Here is a 25,119-nt window from a genome sequence, read left to right on the forward strand (position 1 = left end):
ACTTAACTCATTAGCCATGATTTCATGTGGACACAGTGGGGTGTTTTTCTATTTATTATATAAAAAGGAAAAAATGAATATTAATAAATTATTGTTTTCAAAGTCTAATTTTTATAAGTTCAAATAGGCGCCATTACAATATTGTAAAATTGTTATCCATTTGATGTAGAAGTGGTTTATTAATCATCTATCTAAAGAAATTTCGTTCGGCCTTTTCCCATTTAAAAAGTGGGGATTTTGGAACGATCCGTAAAATTTATGCAGGTCGACCAGTCAAAACAAGGTTCAGCAGAGATTGGACCATACATTCTTTCTAGAACTCTTGGCGAAGGAATAACATCGAAGGTCAAACTTGCTCGCCATAAAGAAACAGGACAACAAGTTGCAATTAAAATTATATCAAAAAATCTTTTCCTTGAAAACGAAGATTTCAGACTTAAAGTAAAGAGAGAAGTAGCGTTAATGAGGCTTGTACAACATCCTAACATCATGAAATTATATGATGTTTTGGAATCAAATAGACACCTTTACATTATTCTCGAATACGAAGAACAGGGAGAACTTTTCGATTATTTAGTTTCAAACCAGTACTTCCAAGAAGAAGTTGCCATGGAATTATTCAGACAGATTGTATTTGCTGTTGGTTATCTACACTCACTAGGAATTTGTCATCGCGACCTAAAGCCTGAAAATATTTTGCTTGATGCCAACAAACGAATCAAGCTTGCTGATTTTGGATTTGCAAGATGGGTTAAAGAAAATACACAGACAGATACATCATGTGGATCTCCACATTACACTTCCCCTGAAGTCATTAGTGGTCAGCCATACGATGGTCGAATCTCTGATATTTGGAGTCTTGGTGTAATATTATTTGCGTTACTTGCCGTATGTTTTTTGGGCCTCCAGTTTCTTTTTGGAGGTCCGGTAAGAAAAATTCTAACACATAGGGATATTTACCTTTTGATGATTCATCTTTCAGAAATCTTCTTAGTAAGGTAAAAAGAGGGGTATTTTATATGCCAGCTTCTTTTTCACGAAGCGTTCGTGACTTAATTCAACGAATGCTTACTGTTGATGTTTCAAGACGTATAACAATTGAAGAAATAATTGAACATCCGGCATTTAGAATTGGCCTTATGCCATCTTATATACCATCATCTCCTATTCCATTCCCGAAGTTTTATAAAGTTATTGATGTGAATAATATTCCACCAGCAGTAATCGAAATACTAAGTCAAATTGGAATCACAAGTAATGACTTGTACACAGATCTTAATTCCCCTGAGAACAACATGACTAAAGTCTTTTTTGTGATGCTTACCAACCCATTTGTCGACTTAGAACAACTTCCCTGGGAATGTTCCCATTCGGGGCCCCCCAAGCCGGTTATCAGATCTTCACAGTTCGACGCGACCGTTAATTTATCTGGTGGAACATCTTCTTCATCTCATAACGCACGTCATTTATTTAAAAGAGAAGGACATACTCCAGTGCATACACAATCACTTGAAATGTATTCATATGCACGTCAAAGTGACATTAACGTTATAAATGAAGAAACAAGTGTTACTGAATCCATCGAAAAAATATCATTTAATGTAATGTGTACAACTAATTGGAATATTTTTGGTGATATTCAAGAATTATTAGGTGAACAATTATTGCAATGGTTTCATCCGGATCCATTAACGATGTATATTCGAATGGAAGATGCATCGTTTTATATGAGTATAAACGCTGAATATATTACAACATCCGAAATATCACTAACTCTTTTATTGCACAAAGGAGATATCGAACAATTTCACACATTGGCAGATCAAATAAAGGATAAATTCATATAAAATAAAAATAAAATAAAATCATTTTCGTGTTTTTTCATAAAAGTTTACAGTAATGTTTTCGTTTTTGTTTTTGTTTGGGTTTTTCCTTAGAATCTAAAATTTCGATTATTTTGTTAAATAACTCTTCTATACCTTCATTCGTTTTTGCACTGACTTCATAAAAATTTGCATTAATTTCTATTCCCATCGAAATTCCTGCTTCTTCTGTTACTTCCCTTGAGTTAATATTATCTTTTTTATTTCCAACTAAGAACAGTTCAAAAGGTGTTTGAATAATTGTATTTAAATAATCTAAGTAATTTCGAACACACTTAAATGATTTTATATCATCAATAGCATAAACAATAATGATGGCAAATGTATTTTCAAAATATTTATCAAGAAATCTTCTGTGAGCATTTTTTCCTGGCGTGTCCCATATTTGAAATAATGTTGTTCCAGTTTTATTTATGTTTTTTATTTCGAGAGAAGTGAATTTAGGAAATTTAGTGGGTTCAATCTGACTACTAAAGTGCATGTGTGATGCACTCTGAATGAGACAGGTTTTTCCTACGTTTGAACAACCGACAATGACGATCTTTGTCATGCTTAAAACCAAAAATCAAATTTGAAAACATACAGTATTTTTATGTATAAAACAAAAGCTATAAAAATAATTATTTTATTTACACTAAAAAAAATTCAGGAAATGAAGAATATAATTTTTTATGAAATTATAAGTGTTCTTACATCAACATCTTCAAATTGATTATTGGGAAGATATCTCCGAATAATTAGAGGACATTGGTTTTGGTTAAGTTCTAATTCTGCAATGATAATTGGATCTGTAGCACCTTGGGGATCAATCTTTATTGGGGCTCCCATAGAAATCTGTAAAGCTCTTGTTCCAAGGATTCGAGCTCTCTCATATTTAGTTAGATATGGAGTTGTTTTAATTGGATGCAAAAGTTCTGGCTCTTGTTGTTCATCTTCACTCATTTTTTGGGCGAAAATTGTGTGGCCTTATTTTTGTCATTTTATTTCAGAGGAAATAATAAAGTCAAAATATATTTTTCTTGTTTTAAAAGATTAATATTTTTAATAATTTTAAAAAACTAATACAATACTCAGCGATACACTCTTTTTTTTGATTAAACATTATACATAAATAAAACTAAGAAAATTAATTTAATGCAAAAAATTATTATAATTTTTTTTCCAAATTATGCTTGAGCTTTACTTAAGAAGACCAAACAAATATTTTTTAATTCCCAATAAGTTTATATATATAAGGCATTGTAAACAATTAGGATTTGTTATTTATTCATAAATCTAATTTCTGGCGTAACTACAATTGAAATACACAACAGCTATTTCCTATTCAGAAGCTTCTGGCACATTTTTCGGAACATTTGAAATAATCATCTGATCAGATTTCTTTTTGCATTCTTGTTCTACGTGGAATCTAAACATTTGCGTATCCAACAGTGCGTTACAGAACTCTCTTTCTGATGGATCGAATCTTCCCAAAAATAATTCTTTCATGAAAACAGAGTTAACACGAACAGGGTCAGTAAAGTTTGTCATAATACATACTTGAATAGCTTTTTCCATTTTTGACACGTAGTCATTGCAAAATTTCAGTATTTCTGTTGGTGTGTTTTCTTTTCCCCAACAGTGGTTGATATTGTGAACAAAGTCTTTCAAAAACGGCGGTTTGAAGTAATTTGGGAGGTTAAACGATGTTTTGATGAAGTTCAAGTACACACTATCTGGTTCAGGAGAGCCCTTAAACAATGTACCTATGATTAGTGGATTAGGTGAGTTCATGAAGTCTTCAAAATCAGCAGGAAGACATGAAATTGAACCACTGACCCATCTCATAGGCCTAAGAAGAAAATGAAGCGCAAGAACAATCCAACAAATAACATCAATTTCATTAGAATATACTATTATTGTCCTCTCAAGAAATAAGTTGAAGAATAATGAGATGAAATGTTTTGGATTAACAATCTTAGCTAAAAGATATTTCACAGAGTTTTCAGCAATGGACGTAAAACTACCAAGAACACCGTCTTTCTCATCAGGACGCTTCCAATGGAATTCAGGCACATTAACAACAGGATGTTGGATATCAATACACTCTCCTTGGTTTGGGAAAACAAGTCCTTGTAGTTTCTTAAGGACATCCAAAGAATATTTCCTTTGCGTTTCAGCCCATTTACATTGTGAGAAATCTGGTTTTGAATTATAATTAAATATTTCATAAATTTGTACTCTGGATAGAAGTTCAGTCCTCATGAACCATTCGAAAAATAGATCGAACATTTTGTAATATGGTATTTTGGTTTTGAATGCAATACAAATTTTGGTCTTAAGAATTTTGTGGCTTTCAATTGTATTATAAAGTTCGCTAAAAGACTTATTATGCGCAAAGGTGGGGAATGTTAAGGGAGTTACATCAAAATGAAAACAAAAAAGATATGGAGCTTCATAATTTTCAGGTAAATATAATGGAACAAATTCTTTCGAAATAATATCAGTATCATCAATTACATGCTTAGCAAGAAATTCATTGGATGAAAAGGAAATTTTTCTTGGGTGACATGATTGATTATAAGGAAAACATATTTTTGCAAGAGTAGCTTCTTCGTCAAAAGGCTGAGCTGGATATCGGAATAAAATTTTTGGTGTGTGGTCTTTTTCCCATGGATAACACCCGATTACATAAATTGCATTAAAAATTTTTGTAAAAACATCAGCATCAGGAAGTAATTCAACAGCATCATCAGAACGACTGAGTAATATTCCTGCTTTGATCCGCTCTTGGAACTTTCTTGTTAATGTGTCTTTTCGGGGTTTGTGCTTCATCACTGTTTACAAAACCGTAGAAATCCAACAAATTAAAATTGAACGGTTTATGTTATTACTTTTTCAAATGTTATTAACGTTCACGTTTAGGTTCAATTGGCTGGTACTAAAAGAGAAAATGAAAAACTCAATTTTATATTAAGAAGACATGATGTATTAATTTAGTCAAGTGCAATAAATACATTTATGGATCAAATCAAAAATATTGTACAATAGAGAATTTTTCAATAATTAACCATTATTATATTTTTTTTATAAAAACCCGAGTGGAACAATCACACCGCAATGTATTTTTTAAAAAGATTTTTTATTCAAGAAAAAACATAAAATCCAAATTGTTAAATCAATTTTTAATTACAACCACTTAATTAAAAAATTATGGGAACCAGTACTGGTTACCTCAACAATAAATAATTGCTTAGTCAACAAATACAAGTTTATGTTTTGGCTTTTGGTCGAAGATCCATTTTCTCGGAGGATCATCAAAACACACATTATGCCGCATGCTCTTCCTGTAGAGTGCATCAGTATCAACTGTTAGATATGGTTGCTCTGCAATATGAGGTATGTTATTGATAAACGTAATTGTTTGAGGAGCTTTTAAGTCATTAACAACATCTGAAAAACTTAAGATTGGGTCATTTTCAGGAGGTTGACGTAGTGTCCAGAGTTTCAAGTCAATATTTGGATCAAAAGAATGTATAATTGCTCTCTTATCATTTACATCCCATTGAATACATTTTGCCCATGCCTTAAAAAGAAATGATATTGTATTATTTTTAATGTTGAAGATTTGTGATAAGAAAGTGAGATTCAAAGCAATACATTGCCTATAAAAAATAATACCACAGTCATAAAGGAGTTGTGCTTTATTTGTCCCTTTTTCGACAACAATTTCAACAATGTGATAAATATAATTATATAATAGTTGTGCTGCTTTGTCTTTGTTTTCAAGAGAAACCTTGTCTTGAAAACTACTTCTTATGGCAGCTAGAATTTGTTCGTCGGTTGCACCTTCTTCGATTGTGATTTTGTCAATTTCTTCTAAGTTCAGATCCATCCAACTTATTGTTAACGGTCTTTGAGGTGTCCCATTTCATTCACATAACATTTCATAGGACCAAATAATCTCAACGAATGGTTCTCACAAGATATAACACAACTAGTTCATACACACTCCGTAGCACAATGGACGAAATCCTTATCAAACAATTTGCAGCCGTAAAGATATATCGAAGTCGTTTACTTACTATTCTTATCGGATTGCTCAAGATCATTAATGCAGTTGCTTTATTACTCCTTTATGCATGGCATGTTGATTGGGAACGCAAACTTCCAATTTGTATCTTTTTCGTTATCCTTTCTTGTGGAGTTTATGCATTTGAGTTCCTTTTATCAACAGTCTGGTGGCCAAATTTCATTGGACTTTTCTCTAAGGAAAATAGTAATCAAAAGTTTATTGTTTGTAGTGGTACTCCATTTTATTCTGGAAAATATCAAATCAAAATCTATCAAACACAATCTGGCTCATATTTCCAGCGATTACCAGAACCAGTTGTTGATCAAACCTTTGAGTTCACAGATTATTTCACTAAAAGCGGATATATGATTGAAAGCGAATGGAGACATAAATGTGATGAACTCATCAAGAAAGCCCAAATACATTCACATGCAAACTAATGCAAAATAAGTAAACACAACTTTTGGTTTTTATTAGAAGTTTTCGGCTGTCGACATGAGGAAAACATTAATAGGATAGAGATTATCAGAACACTTCATCAATAATTTTCTAAGGTTACTATCTAAAATCATGTTTTTCGAATGTATATGAGTTTGTGTAAAATTCCATTGAATTGCACACATTCTGCAATTTTAGGTAAAAAATTATATATTACAAGTATTCCTGAAATACAATTGTACTTGAATTAATTTTTAAATATTTCAAAATGATCCAATATAAAAGATAATAAATAATTTCCATATGAAATTTTATGTAAAAGCTATTCATAAAAAATTTGTATAAATATGATATTATAATTTTATAAATTTTTATAAGACTTATTTTATATTTCTTCAATTTTAAATGTCGAAATTAAAATTAAGATTATACAAAATTTAACAAAATCCAAAATATAATGAAGATGAATTTAAAAATTAATAAAGATATAAAAGCAAAACGAATAATTTATAAAAGTTTGGATTTATTTGATTCATTTAATTCATATTTCTCATTCTTTTTTATCACATTTAATAATTCTTTGAATCTCATTTATTCATTTGTAGTTAATGTCTTTCAATTAATTGTTGTTTGTGCCTCACTTAGTCATTGTATAGAACCTTTTTATTCTTATTATAAGAAAAATTATAGAGCTAATATTATAATTTTTTCTTAATAATGAAACCCTTAATCTTTTAATTACAAAGTTATCGTTCTGAATAACCGTAATTATAACACAAAATTCCCTATCGTCTCTTATATCCTTTGATTTTGCAGATAAAATAGAGGAACATGAATAAATACCCCGACAACACGATCTGTAACAATTTAATTAGTGTTCCAAAAAAAATGTTTCAATTTTATTGTTAATTTTCTGGAACTGGATTTGTAATGGAACTATTCTTATTTTAAGTGCAATTTGTGAAATTCCATTAAACAAAGAAATAAATCTCAGGATGTATAATTTGCTTCAAGTTACAATTGATGGTGTATTATGCAAAAATTTCAAGAAAAATCCTTAGTGCATGCTTTCATTTGGAAATATTGAACTTTCAAAATGGCATGAGTTTAAAAAAACAATTGGAAATAGTGCATTTTCTTCAACAATCAATGCAGAAACCTAGGCGTTTTAAATAACAAATTAGATACATACTTACAAATATTTATTAAAAATACAAAAAAATAATCATCCGCTAAATTTCATTACAGAATTTTCTTCTAATATTTCCAGCTTCGCAATGCTTTCTGCATATTCTTTAGCCTCATTCAATATTTTCTGTGCACGTTCTCTATCGGCATCTGTCAAAACGTATTTTTCTCCGCTTTCATTTTCTTTTGGGACGATCAATTGCACTAATTGGCTTGTATTTAATGGTGCGATATCAACAGGTGAACATAACCCTAAGTCAACAAGTCTTCGTGCAATGTCTTTGGTCATAGATGGTAATGTCATTAAATTTAATAATTCAGTGCGTGCAGCAAAATTTAAACGTTGACGAAATCTATTTAATGTTGTAGCTAAAAGACAAGCGCCTACAAGTTCACAAAATTTGGATATTTGGCCAGCAAATGACGAACATTGAGTTTGTAACGATTGGATTGTACCTCGTTCTACCCGGAATTTCCTTGTTAGCTCTGTCATTGGGCGTTCATTTATGAGCTCCTTAAGGAGAACAGATAAGTAGATTTTGTCCATGTTAAGATCAATTTTAGAATTAACACGTCCAAGACCTCCATAGATATTTGGAAAGTCTTGAATACGATCAATTTGATTGTTGTCCATTCCAGTTATAAGTTGAATAACATGTTTATGATGCGCTATTATATATTGCCACATCTTACTGTTATATGGTTCTGGCTTAATGGTACCTATAACTTGCGTTGGAATGCAAAGATATAAAAGATGAACTTCATCAAGTAAACAAAGATCATATTGAACTTTTTGTATTGTATTAAACAAAGAAATACCTTCATCAATATCAAGTGATGATCCAGCAATAGCTTTACCTAAAACAGTTGCATCTTTTTTATTCGGGTCAATAAGTTTTAAATTTATCATTCTCTGTATAGCATCACCAATAATTTCTTGATTTGGTTCATATTTAAACGTATTCTGCATAAACTTCTGAAATCCATCTTTTGGATTCAAAAGTTTTGTGGATAAACATTGAAGAAAAAACTTTTCAACATTTCCTGCTTCTCGAAGCCTTGGAACAATGTCTGGAATATTATGTTGTGAAAGAAGTAATATATTTTCAATTTCAGAATCAAGCGTTGAATGTGCAAATATAAAAGCCTCTCCTGATCGATTTGATGTTCGACCAGCTCTACCAACCATTTGCGTATATTGTGAAGGAGGAATTATAGCATTACCATTAGGAGTCCATCTATAAATATTTAAAATTAGAACTCTTGCAACTGAATGAATATTAATTCCAGCACTTAATGTTGTTGTTGCAACTAATATTGAAAGCACTTTTTGTCGCGCAGCATTTTCTATAAGTTTTCTTTCTTCAAGTAAAAGGCCTGCATGATGAATCCCAATTCCATTAATAAGACATTTTTTAAGAGATTCTTCTAATACACCAGATGCTTGCGCAAGCTTTTGGACGAGTAAACGTCTTTCTTGTAGCACTTTTTCAGATGGATGTGGCACTTTTGGAATATTGATGGAAGGGTCGAAAAGTTTAGATGAAATCATCATTGCTGTTTGAAGTGTTTCACTTCGAGTATTAACAAAAATAAGAACTGTCGAGTCCGGTGAATGAGACAATAAACGCCTAATAGGGTCTAATATGTGTAGTGAATCTCCTGGAATGGTTGGTAATGTAGAGATTTTACCTTTGAGTTCTCCATTTGATATTGTATAAAGTCCACCATCATGTTTTATGAGATATTGCTTTACTGCAGATGGACGTGTATCTGAAACAAATGCAAATCCATTGATCCATTTTGCAATTGTTTGGGCATCTCGAGTATTGATTGTAGCTGTGAGTCCTATAACACGTGGAGAATGTTCCATTAGCTTAAGTTTAAGAATAAGAGCTTCAATTACTGCACCTCTATGTTCATCACTCATCACATGAATTTCATCAATAATGACAAGTTTGATAGAATCTGAATACCTTCCAATTTGCGCAGCATTTAGGATTGTGTGAGCTTTTTCATATGTACAAACAGCTATGTTACCTCGGCGAAAATCCGATCCACCAATATTTTGATAAAAAGGACGAACACTAAAACCAGAAAACCTTCTTTTAAATTCATTATATTTTTCATTTGCAAGGGCAACAAAAGGAAGAGCATAAATTGCTTTTGCATGAGGATCTGCTTCTAATAATTGAGCAATTGCAACATCAGATGCAACTGTTTTACCACCGGATGTTGGAACAGATATCATAGCAGACATTCCATTCATCCATTCTTGTCTTGAAAATAAATCAGTCTGCCATTGTCGAAATTTGGTAATTTTTGGAGGAGGAATACCATTTAAATAAGAATACTGAAGAAAATTTGGGATATTGAGGTCATCCATTGTAAGTTCTTCCTGTGATTTAAGTTTAATTTTTTGAGGACCAGTATCATTAATATTTGGGGGTGATGATTTATCTTTACCAAGAATTAGGGAGAAACCAATACTATCTTTTTCATTATAAATTGATGGATCGCTACTTAAATCATACTTTATCATTAATTATAAACGTCCAGGTGACTTAATTTGATGTAAAGTAGCGAAAAATAGAAACCGTTTAAATATGCGCGCAGTCATAGATTATTGCACAGCATTTTTATTGATATCTTCTTCTGCAAGTAAATAAATAATTTGAGAATTTTTATTTTTAGTTGCACATGTTAGTGCTGTTTTCTGTATTTTAAATGATTACCTAATATTGTTATTTAATATTCTGAAAATAAAATAAACCACATTTTATCTTCTGCATTTTATCAATCCCTTTTTGCTCTAGAAGTAATATTGCTATATTTGTATGACCTCTATCACATGTATAAATTAATGCTGTTTTAATTTATTTTTATTAAAATCAAATATTACTTTGAAACACTAAAAAACTGAAATAAGCGCGTAATATGTAAAATATATATCTTTAGCATTGATATCAATTCCTTCTTATTCAATAAGTAATTCAACTATTTCTATATTACCTTGCCTAGATGCAAAAATAAGTGCTATTTTAAATAATTTAAATAATTTCCAAATATTATTTTGAAATGTCAAATTATTAAAATAAATATTATCTTTTGCATTAATATCAATTCCTTCTTGTTCAAGAAGTAATTTAACTATTTCTGTGTGACCATTTTCAGATGCTTTCATAAATGCTGTTTCAAATATTTTGAACAATTAGTGTATTGTTAATATGTGAATTTGCAAATTCAATGTCCTTTACCAAATAATTCGCCGTTATAGAGAGCAACAAATTGGTGAACTTCAAAATATGCATTCGCAAAGTCAATTTTATGATAGTCATCCGGGAATGAGTACATTCGAGAACCCATATGCTATACCACAAAACAACGTGAACCAAGGTAATCCTTATGTTCGAATGACTCCACCTTCGGGAAACACATTTTACTTTTAAACAGCACTTTACGTAAAAGCGCAATATTTTAAATATATTTAAGATATTGTTGAAAATGTTGAGTTAATTTGATAATTAAATTTTTCAAATCAATTTATCTCTTCAGGATGTAAAAAAATAGGTTGATAACAAACAAAATTTATTTTAGGCAAACAAAATAAAACAAGGACCCGTTTTGGTTAGACGAATTTGATCAGCACCACTTGATATAGGGCTCATATTTAACGCTTGCAGATCATTAGTTGGTTCAATTTGAGATAATATATCAAAAATCATTGATTCTCTTTCGAATCCAGGCTGAAGGCTTAGCCAATTAAAAAATGTTAATTGATTTCCAGGAGGCAAAGTAAGAGAGCTTACTCTATTATACACTCTAACCATATTGAACCGACTTCCTTCAAAATATCTTTTTACGTAATAATCTAATTTTCCGTATTTATGTGAAAAAAAAATAAAATCATCAAATGTCATTCCCATAACAATGTCCAAGCATGATCCGATGCCAATGACTTCTGATGGTAATATTCCTTTAAAATTATAATTTGAAATAATTTTAAAATGGATTTTCCAATTTGGGCAATTTTTTTGCTCGCATTGATCCTCACAATATAGAAATGGATAGCAGTGTTTGATTTGAATGGATTCGATTAGATCGCCCATTCCCAGTTTTGGCAGAAGCTTCTGGATAAATAGTTCGGATTTCTGAACGGTTATTAAAGTAAATTCCATTTTCGGGGCACCCCAAGCGATCAGAACCCAAAAACAATTTTCCTAAAATCATAAAAAATTATTTTAATTTATTTCAATTTCAAAAATGAAATCAGCATTAATCATGTTTTGAAGTATGTTTTATTAAAGAGAATTTTACGAATATAAATTTTTTAACAAATTTGTATCTTCGATCACTGCATTATCCTAATTTAGGAATTTATGCAATACATTTCACTACAAAAGAAAAATTATTCGATAAATTTTTATTATAAACCTGTTTTTCTTTCTATTTCATTCTGTATCATTTTCATCAGTTCGCTCAACATTTCGTCCACGCCATCGAACTGGCCGACTACAATTGCGTTTGCCTCATTTTCACATTTCAAAACATTTTTCTCTTCGATTTCGTACACATTTATAGTCTCATTAGTATTTCCCCATTTCCCTGTGACCGCTTCGACCAACTCATTTTTAGAGAATTTCGAAGCGAACTCGAAGAATTTCTTAAACATATCTCTCACATTCTCAGATTTAACATTAATATAATTAATCACATTGTCATCGATATCATTACAAACACAAATGTTCTCGCGAAATTGTAAAACATTCATTTCAAAACTATTTTCATTCACTCCGGAGACAGCACAAAAGATTTTTCGGAGATTTGATTTCGAATTTAAATAACATATTTTCTGACATAATCCAAAATCAAGTTCAATTTTTTGCGGATTACCAAATATTAATCCATAAATTGCAGCTTTTTCATGTTTCTTCATATTATTAATATTTTGTATTAAATCATCAAAATTATAATCATTATATTTAGGATACAAACTCCTAAATTGTATAAGCCGATCTTCAAAACTTAATAATTTATAGTTATTATTTAACAAATGAATATTACTGAAAATTGTTCTGTTTGAATTTTGCGATAACCGCCGAAGTAAACTATTGTAAAACAACAAAACTTTGTATTCAAAAATTGAGGAAAGCGGATTACTTTTGTATGTATCTATTGAAATTTGATCGGGCTCAAAACTGCACAGTAATTCAATTGAGTACAACGGTTTCCATTCAAATACTTGCTTCTTAATTTGATTTGAAATTTTTTCTTCGTTAGCGATAAAAGTACGATAAGAAAATTGAGCTCTTTTAACGTCATAATTATTTGAATTTGGCTTTACGTATATTGAATACGGAGGAAGTATCACAAATGAATTCAATTTTATTTTACAAATTAATTTGCAAAAAGTTGGATCGTTTGATATATCAAATTCATAATTTTCTGTAGTTGTTGTGTCATTAATCGACAAAAATATAAATTCATTTTCATTTTGAGGTGAATTTTGGAAGTTAACAATTTTTTGATTAATTGGAACAATATAAGAAACAAAAGAAGTTGCTTCAAGGTAATTAATAAGATAATTTTTTAATGGGAAATTATTTAATGAAGAATTCAAATAGAAATAAATTTCATCATTATCATAATTAATATTTTGATGATAAATATTGGGATAATTTTTAATAAACCATTCATTATTTTGATCGTTTCCGTTATTAACGTTCTTCGGTAATAAACCGTTTATCAAATTTTTGAGTGAATTGAAATTTGAATTTTCGACAATTTTCTTAATAATTTCTAATTTTTCATAAAATATCTTTGAATCATTACATATATATAACAAGATAGTAATTGTTGATTTAATATTTTCCAAATATAATTCATTTGTTTTTATATGATTTATTAAATGATTAATAAAATCGATAAAAACATTTTCATCATTTCGAATATATAATAAAATTTCTTTAATGAAATTATAAATTTGTAATTTCTTTGTGTTTATATCCTTTAAGTTAATTATTTCTTCATTTATATTTAATTTATTCATTAAACATAACAAATATTTACAAAAGTTATTTAAGTTCTCGACAAAAATTTTTGGATTCTTTGTATAATATGTTAAAATTTTCTCTTTAAAATAAGAAGAAAGTTGTAACTCTGTAATTTCGATATATTTATTTCGATATAATTTCGATATAACATTTGGCATGAATTCAATTCCTTCTTTAATTAATTCGACATTTTTATATTTATTTAAATTATCGATTTCCAAAATTTCATTAATTTTAATATTATAATTTCCAAATGTTTTGGAAGTAATTTCTAAATAGAAATATATCATTTCACATTCGGAATTAATTTTTATTATGTTTTCATTATTTATATTTATAACTTTTAGTTTAGAATTAATGTTTAAGATAAATTCATTTGATATTTCAAATTTAATCGATTTATAACAACAATTTTTAGTTAATTGATTAACAATTAAATATAATTTCCCACATTGTAATTTAATGTTTAATAATAAATCATTATAAGGATGAATTGGAGTTGAATATGTTTCAATGTTTTCCATAAATGATATTATTTCTCCATTGATATCATTCGTTTTAATACTTCCATTTGAATTTGGTACTTTATAATTAAATGAAAATGTTGGAATTTTGATAAATGATATTAAATATGAATTAGTGAAACGTTTTAATATATTAAAAAACTCAAAATTAGTATAATATAATTCATTAATATTAATAATATTTGAATTATTATTTATAAAATTCGTTCGAAATGTTTCATCTTTAATAAATTCATATAAACTTGAATATTTAAATGATGAATTATTTGAGTTATTAAATATATTATAAATTTCAGTATAATATTTCTTTAAATATTTCGCTTCGAATTTGTTCTTTTGGATAATTTTAATGTTAGAAATGTTTTGTATATTAAATGTTTCTTTATTATTATATAATTTAAATTGCGTTGAAGTAATTTCTTTGATTTTACCTTTAACATTAAATCCATTATATAAAAATTTAATGTTTATAAATGGACGGAATACATCAATATGATTATTAGTTATAGCATAAAATGTCATAATGAATTCATTTGTTGGATTATTTAATAACTTTTCGAAATATTCCAAAAATTTCAAATTTTGTTCAATGATTTTATTCTTAAGGAAATTAATTAATAAAAATATACATTGATAATGTATAATATTATTATCTTTTTGTAAGAAATAATTTGTTTTTCGATTTAAATAATTTCCGATTAAATTAATTATAAATGTATAAATTTCTTCATTAAATTCTTCTAAATTTAATACTTTTAATAAATAATATATAACATTATAATCACCAGTTCTAATACAAGAAATATAAAAATTATTTTCAATTTTAACTATTTTAGTAGCAGAAGATATATAAATTTTTAAGATTTTTTTGATTAATTTTTCACGTAATTTATGACCAAATATTTCAAATGAATCGAATTTGATTTCCATTTTGTTTTTATATTTTATTTTTCTTGATATTAAAAACAAATTCTTATAACAAAGTTTTAATTGTTGTAAGTTTAATCCTTTAATTTGTTGTTTAAATCCTGGGTTTTCTATATAAAATATTTCAGGTATAAAACTTTTTAATGGAAATGTTCGAACTAATTTTTGATAATAAATTGTTGGAAGTAATATAAAATATTTTATATTATTCTTAAACTTTTTATATAATAATGATAATATAATTTTTGTTGAATTTTTCATGTTATTATCACATAACATATCAATTAATTTTATTGTAATACATTTATTAGGATCTGTAATTAAATTAAATTTGATTTCATTCATTAAATATTTATATACATTGATAAATAATTGTGGTTTAATTTCATTGACTTTTTTACATTTTTTAATTAATTTCTCTTTTGTAATTTTATTAGAACGATAATAATTAAATAAATTATTCATTAATTCATTAATGTTTAAATCATTTATATAATGATTTTGTATAGTTTCAATTATAATATCTTTTAATTCTTTATCAATTCCAATATCTTTAATATTTATTTCATTAATGTTCATATTTAAAATATAATTCATATTATTAAAATGATAAAAATTATTATCATTTTTCATTAAATGAAATGCTAATAAAAATGATAAATATATTGACTTTGTTAAAAGTATAATTTCATTATTCGAATTATTATTTTTCTTATTATTATTCACATCGAAATTCCCAACATTATAAAAATATGATATTAATTCATATGAATATTTCGTCTTTTTATAATAATGTCGTAATAAATGTACAATCTCTGAAAACGTTTTATATGAAACTGATGAAATAAATCGTTGATAACTCCAATTATCATTTTCATATTGCTTAAAATCAGATTCAAATTGACGGTATAAATAGTCCATAAAGATAATGAATACATTTGAATTAAGTCCTTCTTCACTATTAATATATTGGAAAATTATTTCACGTAATAATGTTAATGCTTCATCATCATGTTCAAATGATGTCTTTAATGCTATAGAACATAAATTATTAATCGATTTCTCAGTTAAAACTTTAACTAAACATCGTGACTTAGGTAAAAACTTGAAAATCATGTTTTCCATGTTTTCTTTCTTTTCATCTTTTTTCATCTTCTCGGAATTCCGTTTCTCTTCTTCATATAGACATGATAATGCAAAGATCTTCTCGAGAATTATTGATGTGAGTTCTTTATCGCCACTACAAAACGCATCTAATGATGATAATATAGTATATGATATTTCATTGATATAAAAACTATAACGTTCATCAGAGAAATAAAGATTAAACTTCTCTAAGAGATCTTGAAGACCATATTTGCCTTGGAAATTATGATTTGAGATGTCAAGACTTTTTAGATAATTATCTAAAAATATGATGATTGCTTGAGATGTGTTCCGATTGTCTCTTTCGATAAACCCGCATAGTATTTTGATCGAATCTTTGTCTAATGGCGTCCATTGATCAGAATGAGTTAATGGTAATTTGGATTCTGAGCCGATGAAACGTGAGGCTAAAACAGCTAATGCTTTACTATAGACATTAACTACGTCATCATAGGTACTTAGTGATGGTTTATCAAAATCTTCTTCTGGAGTTGAAAATCCAACCATCCAAGGTGGTAAAGTAAATAATGAATCCATCATTACAAACTGTTGGTCATAAATTAGGCAATGTGATGGAATAGTCTTATCAAAAAACCATGATTTTAAATTTGGAGCATTTGATAAAACTACATCATGTTGATGAACACCAGTACTAACTAAAAAGATTCTACATATTGTAATATTCTCGGATGTTAATATAAAACTTATATAAGTCCCATTTGTTGCTATTAGAGCCTTGTTCTTAAACCGTTGAGGAAGTAGTTCGGTAAACGGTCGTTGTAGTTTGTTTTTGCCAGGCTTCAAATAAACGTTCTTCACAAACAAGATGCAATCAAGCTCAAGTTTGAATACCTTAAGTTTTGGACTATCGCTAAATAAAACAGAATAAAAAAAACGACCATCATCAACTACAGGAGGTGTAAACTTATCGGCCATATTCATAATATGACCTGCATGTGATATTGGTGTGGAATATGCAAAATTAGATGAATGATCAATTAAAAGTGCAGGAACAGAATCAGAACAAAGAATAAGAGAACCATTTTGGATGGTTAACGAATATGGTTCATCAGGAAAATTAGGTTCTGGTGGAAGAGTTATTTGTCTAATTTCATTAATTTCACGTTGTTGAAGTGGTATGGCATAAATGGTTGGACCTCTACAGCCAATGTAAACCGTTGTTTCGGTAGTAACAATTGCTGTTGTTGAAACTGGAATAATATTATCAATTTTAATTTTTTGTGATTTGGTGGGTGAGTAAACTTCAACATCTGTAAGGGGTATAGAAACCCTTGGAACCACCTCAAAGTTAGGATAAAATAAAGGTGGAAGTTCGGAATTAAGTAATAGCTTAATAGCTTGTAAAGAAAGCTGCTTTTCTTCTCTTGTAAGTTTAGCGCTCCGAGGAGGTGGGTCACTTAATAACTTCAATATCCATGAAAGTGTCATGATATATGTGCAAAAACATAATTTCAATCCATATTGATTATTTGAGAAAACAGTTTGTGTTTGTGCTGAAACAAGATACATTGGGATCATTACAGGTGTAATATTTTGAAGTTTCAAAAAAAATCGTTTTAATTCATCTTTTGAATTTAATGTTTGTATTCTATACGTATTACCTCCCGTCTTACTTAAATTGAGGTTGTCTTGTTCAGAGTTTGTATTTGATGACTTTTCTTTTTGATTATGTTGTAACAAAGAATTAGATGCTTGAAGATTCGATTCGTTATCAAATTTTACAAGAATTTCATAAGCTTTTTTAATGTCGTCGTCGCTTGCTAGTTTTGGAATATTTTCCAATATGAAATCCTCATTTTCTTCGGTCATTTCTTGGTATCAAAGAAAACTGCCAAAACCGTAGATCAATATTCATTTCCATTGACTTTTGCATATAAACGGTTTTTAATATTTCAATAATTTATCCAAAAGTAGGATTATTTAATTCTGATATCTTTTTAAATGCCTTCAAATTCACATTGTAAATGTATAATTCAACAATTAGAATATGTAATATATAAACTGATTTATACGTTGACAAATACTTTCGCTTCGATGATTATACCGATAAAAGATTAACATAAGCATTAACATATTATACATCTGTTCAGTATTGATAATTAAATGATTCATAAATGAAACATTATTTTTTATAATATGATTTATAGATCAAGAAATATTTTTTCTTTAAATGCGAAAATAATTAATATAAGAAATCATTTATTAACATGCATTTATTAAATGACGAAAAAAAATCAATGAATATCTATATGAAGAAATTAATCATGTTTATAAGAAGTTAATTCTGATGTAGAACAACATCGAATTATTTAAAAATTTTACATCATGATGTTCAAATTTGAATTTCATGAAATTCAATATTTTCTTTTGAATTGTTAACAAATTTTTGCGCATAAAAAATAAAGTACGCAAATTTACAAAAATGACATTTAGATATATTTACAAATGACAGAACTGAAGGGATCGAGAACAGAGAAGAACTTAGCAATTTCATACGCTGGAGAATCAATGGCAAGAAATAGGTATACCTTTTTTGCGAGTATTGCAAAAAAACAAGGTTATGAACATATTGCAGCAATTTTCATTGAAACAGCTGAAAATGAAAAAGAGCATGCAAAGCGTTTCTTAAAGTTTCTCAAAGGAACAGGTGCACCAATTCATGTTCAATGTGAAATTCCAGGATCATTTTTTGGATCAACTCTTGAAAACTTGAAACAAGCTGCAGATGGAGAAAAAGAAGAGCACATGCAAGGGTATCCTCATATGGCTGCAATTGCAGAGCAAGAAGGTTTTCATGAAATTGCCGATCTTTTTAGAAAAATTGCAGCTGTTGAACGCGAACACGAAAAAAGGTTTAGAATTCTCATACAACAGTTTGAGGAGGGAACTGTTTTCAGAAGAGATCGTGAGGTTGAGTGGAAATGTAGAAATTGTGGATACATATTTAGAGGATTTGAAGCACCAGAAGAATGCCCTGCTTGCGGGCACAAGCAAGGGTTTTTCGAGGTGAGGGAAGTTCTCGAGTAAACAATCAATGAATTGGGCTTGTCTTTTGATAAGACAAGGAAATAATAAAAACAATAAAAGGAATAAAAGGAAAGTATTATTTAGATAATATTATGTTTTAGTGCTCAACTATTGAGACAGCCAAAAATAATTTAAACGTTCATTTCTTGTCGGTTTAGTTGTGAAGAAAGACTTTTTAGCCCATAATTCATCTCTCGGTAAAGCAAAAATAGTCAAACAAAAAAAAATGTTACAAAATTGTATTTGCTATAAATATATTCAAAGAAATTCTTGTAAGAAAATATCAATGAGATCTAAACGCATATTCAATGATTCCCAACATAATCGAAACTTTATGATGTCTCACAAGAATGTTCATTACGTATTCTAAAAAAATGAAATTAATTTCAAATGTATGCAATTTAATCTTAATGGCGAGATAAAAAGAAAAATACTTTTATACAAAAGTACCACATGATAAGCAAAACAAAAAGCTTGTTTATTTCTAAATCACATCGTCCTGTTGTTAAGGTTAAACAAAATAATCGTTAATATCTTTTTCATTTCCAGGCAGTTGTGACATTGTAACTGCATCTCCGACTTTTGTGAACCATTAAATCCAATTTCAAAGCATTGTGCTTTGTTGTTCTCAATTGATTTTGCATATAAAATTTTACTATATGGGAACACGGTTACATCAGTTGGAGATTTTCCGGTACTGAAAGATACACCACCTGGTGAAGCAGAACAGTCAATACTTTTTGTACGAAGTCCACCTTTATTTTTGAAAGATGCTTCGTATGAGATGAAAGATATTCCTTCCTTGACAAGGCTAGCCCAACTCTCCTTTCCCTTTTGAAGCGAATCATAAAAATCAATAATATCAAAATGGTTATTTGTTGTGAATTTATATTCCATTCCACCTGAATATGAATTCATTTTGATAAGAATACAAGTACCTGTGTTTTCATTTATAGGCATTGGTTTAATTTCAGCAAAGCCTAGATGAATAATTAATAATGGATCTTCTGTTGATTTTTGTGAGATTTCAAGCCAGTAGTCTTTCACCACAGCCCATCTTAAAGTTTGTTTTGTCTTTTTTGATTCACCACTCATATATAGATACCAACCCAACATTGTTGTGGTTTCCATCTCTCAATTGAGTTGTCAAAAAAAAAAAATTGCACTTTTTGAGTAGCGCATCGTGTTAAACAGTTATCAAAAGTGTGGGAAACGTCTAAAATCACATAAAATTCAGATTGATCGGTTTCGTCGTTTTTTGGCTATGTGTTGCAATCTGAAGTTTGCAAGTTTTTTTTTTGGTGTTCATCGTTTCTTGTACTAGGAACACCATATAAGAAAAACTTACACTGGAGCTTCAAATCTATAATGAAGATTCATTGATAATATTTGTTATTTATTAAAATTGATAACCTTATCAAAAGTTTATAAGGTTGACTGTGTTGAAAGAATTGTGTATCCAAATGTCTTCCTGTTGCTCCTATTTTTACGTACAAAGTAAACAATAACTCCCGCTATAACCAATATTGCAACAATTAAAATAAATATTCCAAAACCTGATCCCTTCGAAGGTGGATCATTAAATTTTATGAACCCTTTGAAAGGCATTGATGGTTGTCTGATTTCATTTCCACCTCTTGTTTGAGATGATCCTCTAAGCGAAACATAGTTAGAATCACCAGGATTAGTTATGGAAAGAAGAAGTTTACCTGTTTCCGATGTTTTAGACTCGGCGCTACCTGTGATTGTTTTTGATCCAACTGATAATGAATTTCCATCTTGAAGTTCTACGTTATAGTAGATTGAAAATCTACTTGGTATTGCAAACATTATGAGTGTGTCTTGCTTTTTGTTAAGTTGGTATTCTTTTGGTGAATCCTTTGAAAAAGTTATTGATTCACCTGGAATATTTGTAACCCAACATCGATTGACAATATCTGTTGGAACGCATACTGCCCAAAATGATAAAGATGTTACATCGTCGCCATGAAATTCAATTTGAGCAAAATTCTTTATGAAAATATAAGGAAGCTTGTCAGTTATAGTCCAGGTAGTTGATGGTTCATCTCCCATATTATTCATTTGTGATATAGTTATCTTCATTCCGACGTAAGTTCTGAAAACAACTAATAGATTGGGAGATTCCGATTGAATAACGAGAGGGTCTTGCGGGTCAAACCCTTCTGTGTAGAGTTTCGGAGATAAATCAACATTTAGTATTTGTGAGTAGCAAAGTACAGACAAAAGCAAAAACATTTCTGGTTAAGTCGGTTTTGCCATTTGAAACGCGTCAAATTATTCTATCGTTGTATATAGAACATTGTAACTTTGTATTACCCAAAAAACAAAAATAATTTTCTATGTTATATGTAACATTTCTTTTATTAAAAGTTTTTTTCATCAAGAAGTAATGTTCGGACCTACAAGCATATGCTTTTGTTCTTCTTTGCGTTTCTTCTTGTAATAGTACTATTCTCTACCTTATCTGAAGATGTGAGAACAATTATGTTAACATCTATTAACTGTCAAGCTGTTACTAAATTTCAGATATGTTAATTGTAATAACATTATCAATAAGATTTTTTTGCTTAAATTTTTAAAGAAAAAGAAAATTTCATTAAAAAAACATTCTAATTTTTAATATTATCCATCAAAAAACAGTTTGCAGGCATCCCGTTCATTATGGGGTACACCGTTTACATATTCAAGTATGGTGGCCGCCGATGGCCGGGCACTTTATGGAAGCTGATGAAAAGGGGTTCGAATTTACGGCATCTTTTCTTCCAAAATCTCCAAAGTTACAAAAAGCAATTCGTTTCCCCATCAAGGCAGCTCTCCACCCATTTAATTCAGAAGTAAAACCATTAAATCAAAAATTAGATCTTTGTCCAAGATGTAGATCTTTTTTGTTTAGAGATATAGAAAGACCTAGGATCTGCCCTTTTTGCGAACTTACGATTAATGATTCAAATCAACCAACAAATTCAATATATACTATATCTGAATGGAATGCTTCAGAACCAGATCCTCCTAAAAAAATAATTTTAATTGATGCTTCTCCTGTTTCAGTTGCATGTGGTTTTTATGAGGCGGTTATAAATAATTTATCAAAATCAATTCCTCATGATTTTACCAATTTCGTTATCGGTTCATATTCACAAGATATTGCTATCTTGGATAACAAAGGAAATGTTTTAATATTCCCAACATTTGATGAAATTGAATTTCCACCAGCTGCATTTCATTCCCATGTTCCAAGTGATTTTTCACCACTCCTATCTTTCAAACATCAAAAAACATCAGACCACTTAAGTATGCTTAATTTTGCTCAAAATATTGTTGGGATTCATGGGAAGATTATTCTTCTTTTATCATCATTTCCCAATGGGCATAATCCAATTTCAACAACCCTTGAACTTACTAAAGTTGAAACCACTAATCTCACTCCAGAGTGGTTGAATCTTCAAGACTCATTAGCAGACAAATTTATTCAACTTGACATTCTTGCTCACCCACCTTTTGGTGGATCCATAGACACCATTCTCTTCCACAATCTTGTTAAACCATTAAATGGGAACTTCACTTACATCGAAAGTGCCACAAATATTTTAAACGTACTGCGCAACTTTTTCAATACGTTTGTTGTAGCGGTTAAATTCATCTGCCCCAACTTTATACAAATTGATGGTGGCGAGTCACATGGGTATGTATCCAAGAAAACATTTACCGCTAATTCACAGCGCCTAAATGTTATCTCAATGGAGATTGTAAGTGAGACAAAGCTTCAAGTTGCTCCATTTCAAGCGATTGTTAGTTATCGTAACTTTAATGGTGTTGTTTCAATCCGAGTTTTTACCAAAGTTGTATGCCTTTCAGATGATGTACATGTCCTAACTCAATCAATGAATCAAAATGTAATTATGAGATCAATTGCATATGATCTTTTAGATTGTTATATGACCAAAAACTTAACAATTGTTGACATCAAAGAAAGAGCAGTTACAGCTCTTGCTTCAATGTTTAAAGGATACAAAGAAAAAGGAAAGAAAAAACATTTATTAATTCCAAAATCACTTCAAAAATTACCAATGCTATGTTTAGGCATATTGAAATCGTCTATCTTTTGTTATGGAGTACAAATGTATGAAAGAATTGGATTAATTAGCAAAATGGAAAAAATGTCAGTTGATGAAATAACTGAAATTTGCATTCCGCAGTTATATGAAGTGACCGATTATGTATTGAAAAAATCGGAGTGCCCCAAAAAGTGCCAACTTTCAAAACAAGTACTAAAATCAACAGATATCTTCTTAATGTATGATGGCTTTATAACTTGGGTATGGGTTGGGAAAAATATAGAACAAAATTTATGTCAAAAGTTATTTGATTGTGACGAATCTTTTTTAATTGAAGAATTAAACAAATTAGAAAATGAAGAATCAAAAAGACTCTTCGAATTGATAAAAGGTACAATAAATTTATGCGTAGAAGATAGGTTTGGGCATAGTTCGTTCTTGAATCATTTGATTGAAGATGAAACCGTCGACCAACCGTCGTATCGGCGATTTCTCATTGACATCGGATCGAAACTAAATTTATAGATATATTGTTTGAATAAATACGTATACTAAATCAATGTGTTATTAATTTTTAATGAAAATTTTCAACATTTTTATTCATTTTAATATCATACAAATTTAGAGATTTTTCTCTTTTCTTAATGTATTCCATGAAATCATCAGAAATTAATCACTTTAAACTTCGTATTACCTTCTTCCATGAGAAAAACATTTTCTTTTTATTCACTTCATTATAATATTTTTATAGTTATTATATTTGATACCAAATAGTTATGATGACATCCATTTTAGCGATCATGGCCAACGATCACTTAGCAAACAAAATCTCGTAACGTGCTCAATCTTTTGAATTAATTTTGATCGGCATTTAAAATGGGAATGATTTTAATAGAGGTACCGCGGCAGAAAACGGTTATTGACATTTTGGCCTCATGGCTAGTTAACATGATAAATTATATAAGCTTTATTTGATAAAAACATGCTTTTTCCCGAAATTCGTCCTGACAATTTTGTGATATTTTTATTTTAATACTTGATACGATAAAATAGAAAATTGAACGCATTTTTCGGTTATAAAATTAGAAGCTCTAGTAATGTCAAATTACTAAGGAAGCTCTAATTATCAAAAAAACAAGTAAAATATTAAAAATACTATGTTTTTTACTATTGACTAAATGCTATTAATTTGTATAATATTTGATTACCAGATAAAATTTCAGGAATATTAAAAGTTTTACTGGGATCTTTTAATATTATTTGTGATATAATGCTTATAATCCATATTAATCCAAATTTTAATTCATTATTGTTTTTGAATTCATCAAAACTATGAACCTTTGCAAGAATTTCGAGACTGTTGGCAATTTGCCATAATGATACTTGTGAATCATCAGTTATTTCTTCAATACTATGATGGCTAATTGATGTTCCAGCAATATTCATTCTTGTTTTGATTGAAGTATTTAAATCATTCATGAATGTTACTGATATCGAACTTTTTGCAATATGAGATTTTATTCTGTTATAATCATCATTTCCACACACCCTACTAACATTTCCAAAAAAGTAGTCTAATGGATGTGATGAATGCCTTTCTGTTGCAAAATGATCTAAGCCTTGTTCAAGTAACCAACGAAAAGAAACTAAGGTATTTAATAATTTCATCGAATAATATAGGGTGGCCGATAAGTAACCGGAATTTTGATGTGTGTTGAATTTCGAAAAAAGTATATAAATAAAAAATTATTGTTTATTGAATGTAGTTTCCATTATTATTAG

General features: G+C 29.1%; 9 protein-coding genes across 9 annotated transcripts; 3 read left to right on the forward strand and 6 right to left on the reverse strand.

The window, feature by feature from the left end:
• Nucleotides 1-258: 258 nt before the first annotated feature.
• GO595_000256 (CAMK family protein kinase) lies at nucleotides 259-1,847 on the forward strand (the record flags this gene model as incomplete). Its single annotated transcript, XM_067915478.1, has 2 exons — nucleotides 259-888; nucleotides 951-1,847. 2 exons carry the CDS (start codon nucleotides 259-261, stop codon nucleotides 1,845-1,847), a joined length of 1,527 nt encoding a protein of 508 aa, XP_067779711.1.
• Nucleotides 1,848-2,552: 705 nt separating this feature from the next.
• GO595_000257 (RNA polymerase Rpb6) lies at nucleotides 2,553-2,825 on the reverse strand (the record flags this gene model as incomplete). Its single annotated transcript, XM_067915489.1, has 1 exon — nucleotides 2,553-2,825. One exon carries the CDS (start codon nucleotides 2,823-2,825, stop codon nucleotides 2,553-2,555), a length of 273 nt encoding a protein of 90 aa, XP_067779712.1.
• A 378-nt stretch (nucleotides 2,826-3,203) lies between these two features.
• Nucleotides 3,204-4,154, reverse strand: GO595_000258 (DENN domain-containing protein; the record flags this gene model as incomplete). The annotated part of the gene is made up of 1 exon (XM_067915500.1): nucleotides 3,204-4,154. The coding sequence occupies one exon, from the start codon at nucleotides 4,152-4,154 to the stop codon at nucleotides 3,204-3,206; it is 951 nt and encodes a 316-aa protein (XP_067779713.1).
• Nucleotides 4,155-5,115: 961 nt separating this feature from the next.
• On the reverse strand, nucleotides 5,116-5,757 carry GO595_000259 (uncharacterized protein; the record flags this gene model as incomplete). Its single annotated transcript, XM_067915511.1, has 1 exon — nucleotides 5,116-5,757. One exon carries the CDS (start codon nucleotides 5,755-5,757, stop codon nucleotides 5,116-5,118), a length of 642 nt encoding a protein of 213 aa, XP_067779714.1.
• Nucleotides 5,758-5,834: 77 nt separating this feature from the next.
• GO595_000260 (uncharacterized protein) lies at nucleotides 5,835-6,377 on the forward strand (the record flags this gene model as incomplete). Its single annotated transcript, XM_067915523.1, has 1 exon — nucleotides 5,835-6,377. One exon carries the CDS (start codon nucleotides 5,835-5,837, stop codon nucleotides 6,375-6,377), a length of 543 nt encoding a protein of 180 aa, XP_067779715.1.
• Nucleotides 6,378-7,600: 1,223 nt separating this feature from the next.
• GO595_000261 (DEAD/DEAH box helicase family protein) lies at nucleotides 7,601-10,105 on the reverse strand (the record flags this gene model as incomplete). The annotated part of the gene is made up of 1 exon (XM_067915534.1): nucleotides 7,601-10,105. The coding sequence occupies one exon, from the start codon at nucleotides 10,103-10,105 to the stop codon at nucleotides 7,601-7,603; it is 2,505 nt and encodes an 834-aa protein (XP_067779716.1).
• An 8,574-nt stretch (nucleotides 10,106-18,679) lies between these two features.
• Nucleotides 18,680-19,261, forward strand: GO595_000262 (Rubrerythrin family protein; the record flags this gene model as incomplete). Its single annotated transcript, XM_067915545.1, has 1 exon — nucleotides 18,680-19,261. The coding sequence occupies one exon, from the start codon at nucleotides 18,680-18,682 to the stop codon at nucleotides 19,259-19,261; it is 582 nt and encodes a 193-aa protein (XP_067779717.1).
• A 489-nt stretch (nucleotides 19,262-19,750) lies between these two features.
• Nucleotides 19,751-20,356, reverse strand: GO595_000263 (uncharacterized protein; the record flags this gene model as incomplete). Its single annotated transcript, XM_067915556.1, has 1 exon — nucleotides 19,751-20,356. The coding sequence occupies one exon, from the start codon at nucleotides 20,354-20,356 to the stop codon at nucleotides 19,751-19,753; it is 606 nt and encodes a 201-aa protein (XP_067779718.1).
• A 330-nt stretch (nucleotides 20,357-20,686) lies between these two features.
• Nucleotides 20,687-21,517, reverse strand: GO595_000264 (uncharacterized protein; the record flags this gene model as incomplete). The annotated part of the gene is made up of 1 exon (XM_067915567.1): nucleotides 20,687-21,517. One exon carries the CDS (start codon nucleotides 21,515-21,517, stop codon nucleotides 20,687-20,689), a length of 831 nt encoding a protein of 276 aa, XP_067779719.1.
• Between the last annotated feature and the right edge of the window lie 3,602 nt (nucleotides 21,518-25,119).

This window comes from Histomonas meleagridis, assembly GCF_020186115.1.
Source record: "Histomonas meleagridis strain 2922-C6/04-10x chromosome Unknown contig_1, whole genome shotgun sequence".
Taxonomy (NCBI): domain Eukaryota; phylum Parabasalia; order Tritrichomonadida; family Dientamoebidae; genus Histomonas; species Histomonas meleagridis.